This window comes from Rhineura floridana, chromosome 15, assembly GCF_030035675.1.
Source record: "Rhineura floridana isolate rRhiFlo1 chromosome 15, rRhiFlo1.hap2, whole genome shotgun sequence".
NCBI classification, from domain to species: domain Eukaryota; kingdom Metazoa; phylum Chordata; class Lepidosauria; order Squamata; family Rhineuridae; genus Rhineura; species Rhineura floridana.
In genome coordinates this window covers 28,666,483-28,677,833 of record NC_084494.1, presented here as the reverse complement: position 1 = coordinate 28,677,833, position 11,351 = coordinate 28,666,483, and the positions used below count along the sequence as shown (strand labels likewise).

General features: G+C 43.7%; 1 protein-coding gene across 2 annotated transcripts; it reads right to left on the bottom strand.

Moving 5' to 3' along the window:
* Nucleotides 1-4,913: 4,913 nt before the first annotated feature.
* Nucleotides 4,914-10,201, bottom strand: LOC133370513 (C3a anaphylatoxin chemotactic receptor-like). 2 transcript variants are annotated; one of them, XM_061596937.1, is made up of 2 exons: nt 10,108-10,201; nt 4,914-6,297 (listed from the first exon to the last, which is right to left on the bottom strand). In XM_061596937.1, exons 1-2 carry the CDS (start codon nt 10,118-10,120, stop codon nt 5,327-5,329), a joined length of 984 nt encoding a protein of 327 aa, XP_061452921.1. In that variant the 5' UTR covers nt 10,121-10,201; the 3' UTR covers nt 4,914-5,326. The 2 variants fall into 2 exon arrangements, with proteins under 2 accessions (XP_061452921.1, XP_061452923.1); XM_061596939.1 differs by lacking the exon at nt 10,108-10,201 and adding an exon at nt 7,886-7,928.
* Between the last annotated feature and the right edge of the window lie 1,150 nt (nt 10,202-11,351).

Sequence of the window (11,351 nt, the reverse complement as noted above, 5' to 3'; positions counted from 1 at the left end):
ACTGTTGGCTAGAGCCAAAAGGAAATGGTGTACATGCCCTTCCTGGCGTGTTTTTGCACATTCAACATGTGAGCATCCCATCCAGCACTAGCCAGTAACCACCAGTAATGTTGCATTAAACGTGTAACTTGAATAGCTTTGAAATGCCACTGTAATTATAGAAGTGAATAATTAATAGCATCATCATAGAAACATAGGAAGCTGCTTCATACCAAGTCAGACCACAGTCCATCTAACTCAGTATCTGTCATATTCTGGTCTGATGCCAGATCCCAGGCGGAAGGCAGGTCAGGAGTTGCAGGACCATAGAGAACTCCAAGAGAGCAACTTCCTCTAGCAAAGGTTAAGAGGTCTGAAGCCTCTGCATGCAGACCACATCTCCCAGGCTTGGCTCCCTAGTGTATAACTTCTTAAAGGACCAGCCCTGTGCCCTGAAGATAGGCACTCCGCCTCTGTTCATAGCCTCCTGTCTGATGCACTCCTGTGCTGCTGGACCAGTGAGATACTGTGGGAAGCCTTTGGTTTCTCAGGTGAAGGTGTCCATGAGGGTCTTCACTCTGGCCTCACAGGTGCTGGTTTTTCTGTGGGCTCCTGTCTGTCAGCTGCAGATTCAGTGGACTCCTGATCTCCAACAGTGAAAGCCCTCAGCTTGGCTCCTTAGCTTGGAGATTCTGCTGGCTGCAAGTCTTGATTGCTACTGAGTTCTGGGGCCATGACAGTATTGTTTACAGTATTGAGCTAAGTAGATGTTACTTCTGAGTAACCACATTTAGAGTCAGATGGCACAATTAGAAAATTTCCAATGCAATCCTATACATGTCTACTGAGAAGTAACTACCATTGAGAGGGAAGTGTGCATAGGATTGTAGCCTTAATGGCATAAAATTGATATATATTTGCTCAAAACTAACTTTCAGAGATCACATTTTCTTTTCTTTTTTTAATTATACCTAAATGAGACTAAAACCCCAGGCTCCCAATTGTTGCTTCAGCAATTTCTGAACCTCAAGTACAGCTAAATCTTTCTAAAAATGTCTTCTGATGAGATGTTCGCAAGGCTTACAAATTAAGAAGGCTATGCTAGCAAAGGCTGGTGATGAAAGGTAACAAGCTCAAGTCAACATTCTTTAAAGCAATCTCAGACAGGCTTGGTTGTTCAGGTGTTTTTGATAGACTCACCCAGGGGGCCTCAAGAGACGACTAACATGGGCTCTCCCTTTTCGGAATTGGAACAAGAAAGTTATTTCATCATGATGCCTTCAGCCTCTAGGTGGCAGTATTAGTAAATGCAATTCTGAAAATAGCCACTCTCTACCTATATGATGATGATGAATAATAGCAGCTATGAGGAGATCAGAGTGTTTTGCTGAGCTGGCATTTTTGGAGAAAGAGCTATGATTGCTGTACCATTTACAAAAGGGGTTGGGGGAATCAGGGAGGGCTGGATTAGAGGGAAAGACAGCTGGTATGTGGGTATTGCATCCTTCCTTAATGTGGTACCCTCCAGATGTTGAACTATAGTTCCCATCACCCCTGAACATTAGCCACATTGCCTGAGGAATCTGTGTGTGTTTAAAAAAAATGGCAAACTAAATTGGAAATATGGTGAGTTGAATTTAAGATTGGAAAAATGAGAAGTTGAAATTAAGTGAAATTGACAGATTCATCCATACTTACCCCAAGGCTCCTTTTAAAGTCTAAATTTCAATGATTTATTTTATTTTTAAAATCTCCAGCTGAAGCTACAAGTTACACCCCAGATGATTTAATAGGATATATAAATATCTTTGTTTAACACATTACACTGCTGTTTGGAAGGATATATATTTGCAATCATGAGGACCCCCAAGGTGGCTCAAGAGCCCACCTGCAGGAAAATGCAGGTAAAAATGAAATCCTATCTAGAGGACTGGAGTGACCCCATGGGACAGAATGCAGCTGGATAAGAGTGTTGTGTGAGTGTGATAATTGCATATACTCAGAAAGACAGAGAAAAAGGAAGATAAATGAGGTTGATGGAGAATATAATATATGTGTTTATTAAAAAGAGCCTGTCTAGACTGTGTGTTGTTTATGAGATTGTTCTGAAAGGATAAAAGAGTGACCTTTAGAGGATGGAACTCTGAAACACAAACCGCTCTGGGTACAGATGGTTGCCAGAGAATGAAACCAGGTTGCTGAGCTACACCCCTCCAATAACATCAACCTATGCAGTGACCCACGGCCTGATAAATGCTAAGCATACTTGGTGACCTGGCTGCAGGATGGGGGTAGGGACCCAGAGACAGGTGAACCGGGAGCATCAGTGATTGAGCATGAGATGAATTGGCTGCATCTCTGCAAGAGTAACCATGATACAAGGATTCCCTGTGAGAAATGACTTGTGTGTATGCATGCACGCACACGTGTGTTTAAAAGAGTGTAAGAAGGTCAAGTTGCTTGGAAACTGGTCCTCAGCCACCTTGATGAGACAAGAGTACTCTGTAAATGCCCAGAGACACTCCCTTCCCTAACCTTTGAGTAGAGGAAAAAGAGCTCTTCTTGTCAATGTATTGGGATATGGATGTTCCACAATCCTGCAGGAGAGAGCACCAACTGAAATAAGAAAAAATGCCCATCTTTCTGGGAGGGTTGTGTGGGCCAGAGAGACTGCAGCTTTTTCTCTTCTTGTAAGCAACCTGTGGGAAGATTGAAGGATATCTACAGTCCAAAGCAATACTAGTTCTGCTCTGAAAAGGTATTTACAAGTGACTTATTCAAATGTGCATCCCATTAAAGCACCGAAGTGTGGACAGATGGCAATCTATGCTTAGATGTTCATTATGATAACATTAAGCAATTTGGATGCACATTTTGATACACATTCTGATGGCCATCAGATGTAATGCCTATGATCCCTGAATGAGCAAGTAATATGTGTGAGGCAGTTACTTACTACCTGGATCAGCTTAGTCTACACCTGGCCAATCCAAAGGTTGCAGTGCCTGCAAAATCACAGGACTGAGGTTGTACATTGCTATTCTCCTCTATGCCTCAAGGGGGCTCTGTGGCCTAAGCACAAACAGTACACAGGGGTTTGCCACAGTTGGCCCCAGCCTCGGATACAGGAGTCCCTGGCGCAATCCCTGGTCTCCCTAGTAATATTCTAGTTATACACACATTTTCAAAATATCACATAGGCATTTTCAAAACAATTGGGTTGGGCAGGGAGGGGGTGAGCAGGAAGAGAACTGTGGATAAAAAAAGCAATGACAGCATTTTGAAAATGATTTAGCCAAAGTGTAGCACATTAATCTTGGTAGCTGCAGTTCCAAAAAGAAATCTCAAAAATGCAAACCTGCAGCAATGTGCTTGAATCTGTAAAGGATGTGTGTGTGGGGGCTTTTCAATGTCCGTTTCTCATGTGGTCACATGTATTTCCCCAAATCTTGAATGTCCCAAAATTTCATTTCATTTCCATTTCTTTTACTGTGTATATCCTGCTGTTTGGCTTTCCAAGGGAAGCCCAAAGCAGCGAACGCAAAACAGAAAACAACAACTCAGTTAGCACAGCCGAATGGAACTCAATATAACAAAACACCACCTGCATCAAAACATAAAATGGGCCAACATGAAATTCAGGTCAAAACAGTTTCAGATGCAATCCATTAAAACCAAGTATTAATACAAATTCAGTTTCAAATTAATCCCCAAATTCAAAATTTATTGACGATTTAAGACAAAAAAGAAAAGAAAAAGGGTTGGCCATGAAATGTGAGCACTGGCACATTGACACACAGTTTTCAAAACCTGACCTCCCTCCCTTCTCAGAATGAACTCTGAAATGTCAATTTTTCCCATGCAGAATTTGGATTCAGATTCTGTGCCACAGGTTGGATTTGGTCCTAGCAAGCATGCCTGAGAGGTGTATGTTCAAATTAGCTGAATCAAGTGGGGAAGCTTTACTTGAACTCTTAATGTTTCAGAATGTGTGTGTTTATATGGGCTGCATATTTGGATTCCCTACCCCCCAGTGAAAATTCTCCAGATAAACCTTTTTTTCCTAACCTGCTGGGTTTTTTTATGCTGAGAAATGTGCAGTAATGCAAGCAATATTTATCATAGCTCAAAGTGAGCCTTATGCACAGGAACATAGGAAGATGCCTTCTACTGAATCAGGCCATTAGTCCATCTAGCTCAGTATTGTCTACACTGACTGGCAGCAGCTCTCCAGGGTTTCAGGCAAGGATCTCTCCCAGACGTACCTAGAGATGGCAGGGGTTGGACCAGGGGTCTTTTCTTTGAAAGGTGATGCTCTACCACTTCACTAAGGCCCTCCCACTTTAGGAACATGGGAAGCTGTGTTATACCATGTCAGGCCATTGGTCAGTCTAGCTCAGTATTGTCTACATTGACAGGCAATAGCTCTCCAGATTTCAGAGAGGGGGCATTTCCAGTCCTACTTGGAGATGCTGGGGATTGAACCAGGAACCTTCTGCAGGCAAAGCAAATGCTCTGTCATTGAGCTATGGCCCTTCCCAGTGTGTCTCAGAATGCATTCTAATATTTGGATAATCCAAAATCATTTTGCCATCAGAAGTCGGTATTGCTGGGCTCCTGTCGAGGGCCATATCTCAGAAGGGGGGCCATTGCTGGCAACTGGAGTTCTCTGCCTGTATTCCTGCTCATCTTGCCATTGAGGTAAATGAGCAATATGAGCAAGAAGGAGCAGCGGTTGCTTCTACCTGCTAACTCACCTGCTCTTAGTCTCTGGGCCAGTGCTGGCCTAAGATATTTTGTGACCAAAGGCAGATGCATCGCACCTCTGGTCCCAAATCAAGGTGCAAAGTATCCAAGGCCAGTCAAGTTATTTCGGCTCCTGATGCAAACAAAATGAAATTAAAAACTTACAAGCACCACTGCCTGGCAGTAAAAATACAATAATAGCGAACTAAATAGCTGACAATTTGTTGCCTTTTCATAATGCCCAAATCTGCTGTCTGAGGCTGATGCCTCACTCTGCCTAATGATAGGGTCGGCCCTGCTCTGAGCAAGGGCTGAGACTGGGCCCAAATGCAGAGGAAGAGGAAGTGAGCAATGGTTAAGTGGAAGAGGGAAGCCCACAGAATTTGTCTTGCCAGAGACAGCACTCTAAAGCCTGGAGCCACCACTGGGCATCAAGAAGGTCACAGGTCCAGAATCAAAGTCAGACATCCTGATGGCATATCCTCCTGTTATGACCATTGCAACCTCCCATATTTCCTGAAAGTGTTGAGAGTAGCCAGGAGCCTTCTTTATTAGAAATGTGAGAAGTTTGGGACGCAGAAGCCCAGCCTTCCTTTGGTTCCTAGGTCTTCTGGCTCAGGCTCCGTGAGGCTTCTGCCCCAACAGAAGCTTCGTCCTCTTCCATTAGTGCCTTGCGGAAGAGACCCAAGAAAGAAGCTCGTCGATGGAGGCCCCTGCTCCGCCTATAGCCTACGAAGCAATACAACACAGGGTTGACGCAGCTGTGGAGGTATGCCAGAGCATTAGACAGCTTGAGCCCGACCCCCCACATGTCCTTTGACTTCACGATGGTGCTGAGAAGTACGAAGATGTGGTGGGGCAGCCAACAGACAAAGAAGAGTGCTACGATGGTGGCCACCAAAGCAAAGGTTCGGTGGGAGCCTTCCCAGCGCCGCCCGCGAAGCTTGCAAATCAGAACTAAGTAGGCTGCGGCAATGATAGTGAAGGGCACAAGGAAGCCCCCAAAGAATCTGCTCAGCCTCAGGGGCAGATCTATGGAAATCTTGAGATCTGTCCGGTAGATGCAATAGGATGCTCCATTTCTGACTTCAATATACCGAACCACCAGATAGGGGACGCTGAAGGCAAAAGCTAGAATCCATGCCCCAGTGCACATCAGGATGTGAAAGTGAGGGCCCTGGTGGTTTCGTGTCCACACGGGCTGTGCTACCAACAAGCAGCGGTAAACGCTGATGATGGTGAGGATGAAGACGCTGGTAAAGACGGTGAGGTAGCGGGCAAACGTGTGGAGCTTGCACAAGGCGAGGCCAAAGGGCCAATGGGAGTACATGATCTCCTGTACGAGGGCAGGGATACGACCGGCAGAGAAGAGGAGGTCTGCCACTGCCAGGTTGAGATAACAGATGGAGGTGAAGGTTTTGCGCTTCTCCCTCTTGGCTACGGCCCACACCACCAGCCCATTGCCAGTAACTCCCAGGATCAGGATGATAACGTTGGTTACTATGGCAATGTGGCGCATAGCTTCTTCCACAGCCGTGATCCTGAGGTGATCAGTTGAGGAATTCATAATGTCTGCAACAACAAAAAAAGCCAGATGTAGCACCTATTTTTTTTCTAAATCCCACACCTTTGATTAATGGCAACATGGTAAAAACTATTGACTTAGATCTGCGGGAGGACCCCTCATATCACTCTAGAGATGGAAAGATCTGTCAGTTTCGGTTCTCTCAGTTCCTCATTTTTCCAGTCTTAAATTCAGTTCACATTTCTGCAGCAATTTGCATTTAAAAAAAAAATCCTTATGAAAATTCACCAGCATTTTAGTGAGAATTTCTCCTAATAAATACATTTTTGTAGGCAGTTTTGACTAATGGGCTCCTACTGGGAAGAAGGGCAGGATATAAATAATAATAATAAATGTACACATTTTTGCAAGTAATTTCTCATGATATAATGAATTTTTTGATATTAGATGGAACAAGTGGGACTTAAAACAAGGGATGGGAGAGCCAATTTGCACTTTCTGAAACAATATAAGGACTGAAACGCAGCCATCCTTTGAAATTTGCACTTATCCAAATTTTGCAATGCAGTTCAGCAACCAACCAATGTTTACAAAAATGCATATATTCTGGGGAAAAGAGTGTATAAAAATGAACATATGCGTGAAAATAATGTACAAAAAGGCATACACTAGTCAAAACTGCCCACAGAAATGTGTTCATACAGAGTAATTTGCACTAAAATACTAAAGAATTTTCATGAGCAGTAAAAGAAATGCATACTTCTGCAGAAATGTGAACTGAATTTAAAAATTGGCAAAAATGAGAAATGGAGAGAACCAAAATTGACAGAACCGTCCAACCTCTCCTGCAACAAAACGTTGCAGTATGGAGTGCACCTTGTTCAGTGTTCTAGCCAGCCAACAAACCATTCCATTCCATCCGCCTTCCCAGCTCCCCCCACCAAATAGCATTCTGCGATCACGGATCATGCTCAGAACTTAGTGGGGTGTCGGGGAGGTTGGTTCCTTTGTTGCACCCTTCATTCTCCCCCCAAAACTTTTTTTGCCTATGTACACAAAGACCATGTTTCCCCTGAACATGACGATATTCAGTAGTTTCTCAGTAGTCCTGTTTTGGCCACATACTGTAGCTCTCAAAGCCTACCACCTGACTTCACTATTAGCGTTCTCCAACCTGGTGCCCTGTAGATATTTTCGACTACAATACCCACCATCCCTGACTGGTCATGGCTGGTAAAAGCTGAAATCCAGCAATGGGGATACCAGATTGGAGAAGGCTGGCATATATGATTTATAAATTTGTATTAGGCAGCAGCGGCTGGTGGCTCCATGTTAGTGGGGGCAGTAGAATCTGCTTTGGGCTTTAGTCCAAACTTCCAAGCTTCAGCACCTTGGATAGTTCCTTGAAGTTTGGGCTAAAACCTGGAGTGGATTCTACTGCCCCACTGACATGGAACCAGAATTTGTCTGAGAATTGTTGACTGAAATCCAATTCCAGCTCTGCAGTAAGACACACCTTGCAAAGAAGCAATCAAAGCACTATAAGTGCCCAGAACACTTGAGTATAAAGAATAGATCCCAAGATGGCAGGAAACCCTGGTTTAACCTTTAGGTTGAATAACTATAAGAACTCACGACGTCTCTACTGCTCAGATGCAATGATGACACCACCAGAGATATCTATAGGCTTCCAGTCTCACCATCTGTGACCACCTCAACACATACTCTTGCTGGGATTTCTTGTCAGACTGCCAGGCTTCACTGTGCCTTGCTCCCCTGAGTCCCTTCTTCACTTTGTTGCAGAAGCACAGGATGTCCTGGAGATTGAGAAACCGACAACGCTGAGCTCAGAAGAGACCACAACTTCCACATTGTGGTTGAGAAGACAGCTTCTCTGTCTTCTGCAAAAATGGAAAGTGGGCTCATGCTTGCGGTGAAGGAAGTGCTTATCCAAACATTTTGTGACTATTCTCCGTTAGTTAATGAGAAAAGAAATTGCATTTGAAAGTGATCAAAAAGGGGAAAGAAAATGTCTGTGACATTCTTATGGGGTGGGCCATAGCTTTTTGTTTCATTTGAATAGCAAGGAGTCTTTGTGAGTGTCCTTCCTGTCTTTCTACAAATAATCTCTCTGTGTGTCTATTCTGCAGCCTTATTGGGGGTCTGCACTTCTTGCCTGGAATTTTCTGGCAGGGGGAAGCTGTTTGCCATACATCCGACAGCTGCACATTGCTATTTTCTTAAGGGAAGCCTTCTTAAGTGTGTATTTATTTTTTATTTTGTTATTCAAAAACTTGAACACATTAAAAAGTAAAATACAAAAAGATCGTGTACATGTTCAAGTTTTAAAATAAGAAAAACAGTGACTCTTGGTTGTAACAATTAACTAACAGTTTATATAGTTTTCCAGAGAATAAACATCACTGACAATTGTAACAGAACAAAACAGTATAATAAATAAATAAATAACCTTATAAGAAAAGATAAAATAAACCTTAACATTTGTCTGAAGCAATTGGCATTTTCTTCACACATAGTAATACCTTGATCTTGAATTAAAAAAAAAAAACTGATTACCTCCCCTTACTCATGCATTACAAAAATCAATTTCTCTATTGTTACCATGTGCCCAGCAGTGTTTGTGGTTCTGCACGTTCTTGTACTTTACTTGACCAGTACACCACGAATGGTGCCCACCTTTCCATAAAATAATGATCCTTTTGATGCCTCTCCCTTGTTCTGACAATGATTGTTAGTTTTCGAACTTTTTACTTTTAAAGAAATCAGTGCAGAGATTTTTCTTTCTTTCTTTCTTTCTTTCTTTCTTTCTTTCTTTCTTTCTTTCTTTCTTTCTTTCTTATAAAAGGTTAAAGGGAAAGACTTTCCTTGGCAGAGTGGGGGTCTCCCTGGACAGGCCCACCTGCTCTCCCTGAGTCAAAGAAGAGGGGTCCTGCGAGAATTCCAGAGGGAGAGGTTCAATGGGAGCAGCCAGCTCTAAATCAGGGCTTGAGTGGGGGGGGGGCTCTGATTCACAGTCTCTTCTGCCCCCTCGTCCTCACAAGAGTCCTGGGGAAGGCCAAAAGCATTTGCGGCTTTGGGGGAACAAGGGAGTGGAGCATGGTAGACGTTTATAGGACAATAATTAGGGTGGGACAACTTTCTCCCTGTCTTGTAAGAGAGTAAGAAGAGCTTTGCTGGATCAGACTCAAGGGCCATCTAGTTAGGGACAGGGGAGAAATTTGGTTCTCATATTAATGTGAATTACTAATTTGCTGTTCCTGAGAAAATATGCAAACTGAAACTTAGCTATCCTTTGAAATGTACAATCCTCTGAATGTTTGCAGTATGGCTCTCCGACCCGAAATGTGACTTTTTTTAAAAAAAGGGGATGCATAAAAATGCATGCATTTGTGAAAGAAATATAGAAAAATGCATTATTTTAGGGGCAATTGCTTGCAAAACTGTGCATATCATGCAAAATTACATAGGAAGATGTGCTCTAAAAGTGATGAGGACTTTTTTAAAATTAAAAAAACCCACAAACTGATGTGGAAATATGACAAACTGAATTTAAGATTGGTAATCCGGGTAGTTAATTACCAGTTAAGTAGGGCCTTTGAGGAACATCCTGTGATGGGGCTCATTTGCTTGCCAGCAGAGAAATAAAGATCACTGTACCCACATTAATTTCCCCCTGTGTCCCTCTGTGGTTGTGAAGCAGGTCTTGCAGGTTGTTGAAACAGCTCAAAAGCCTTCAACCCCTGCTTGAACTGGGGAACAGAAATGAATCATGTGAGGAGCAATAGCTCTCTCTTAGCATCTTCATAGCATCTGTATAGCATAGGCCATGCACATACCTTTGCTTACCATGTGCAGATCCCAAATGCCTTCAGTAAAACACAGCGGCGCTGCAAACTGGTTCCAAACTAGGGATATCTTGAACAGCTGCCTCTCCAACGAGTTCTAAAAATGGGCGTGAGAAGAGACATCAGAAGCTTGGTTGCAACAAAGACCGAAGATCATAACAGTCCAGCCTCCGCTTTGAAAAGTCACAGTGGTGCAACACATGGCATGGGGAAACCAGAAGCTGTAACATCCGGGGGTTCAGTCCCCCAGAAGACTCTTAGGAACATAGGAAACTGCAGTGTGCCAAGTCAGACCATCTAGCTCAGTACTGTCTACACTGACTGGCAGTGGCTCTCCAGGGTTTCAGGAGCGGGCATTCCCAGCCCTACATGGAGAAGCCGGGGGTTGAACCTGGGACCTTCTGCATGTAAGGCAGATGCTCTGCCACTCAGCTGCAGCCCTTCCTTCTTGCAGAGGAAATGCAGAGCAGTGGTCAGAGCAAAGACCATTCTCCTTTAATAGTGAATTTGAAGGAGTGGAAGGGAGAGGGGCTGCTATGTATGGAGGCATAAAGTGAGTTGCAAGAATGCCATGCCCACAATAAGTTTCATTTTTCCTGGACTGAGGGCCAAATGGCATGGGGCCATAACTGTACATTTCTGCTGTTCAGTGCAAGTCCCCCACCAATTGACAGCATGGGGGTGGACTGATTCAGATCCTAGTGTGGGAGGCATTGCAATGAAAGGGTCCCTTTTGCAATGGAAATTGCAGATGGGAATCCCCTGATCCGAGCTGGGACACCAGGGTGTGTATGTCTGTGTGTGTAGAGGGGGGAGGACAGAGGCTTATTTGTTTATTTATTTAAATCATTTCTATACTGCTTCAAATTCCTGGGGGGAAAAAAATCTCTAAGCGGTATACAGCCTCTCTGAAAATGTAACATTGAAGATGACAATATATCAAAATAAAACATGACAAATAAAAATCAAACACAAAATACAACAGATATGACATCCGGTGAAAGGCAGGTGGGTATGGCTTTGTCAAAATGTCCCCGTGGCCAAATGCGGAGGCCTGGTGGGAGGTTCCCCAACCCTGACCTGGGGCAATACAGTGTCATTCAAACAGCAACATAATTGCTCCCTCCCAATCCTCTTCCCCGGCAAAGCCTTACTCTATATCAGGTTAAAGCCACCTACCCTGCCCCACCAGAGTCTTAATCTGCATTGCCCTCACCTCCCGGCAATTTCTGAAG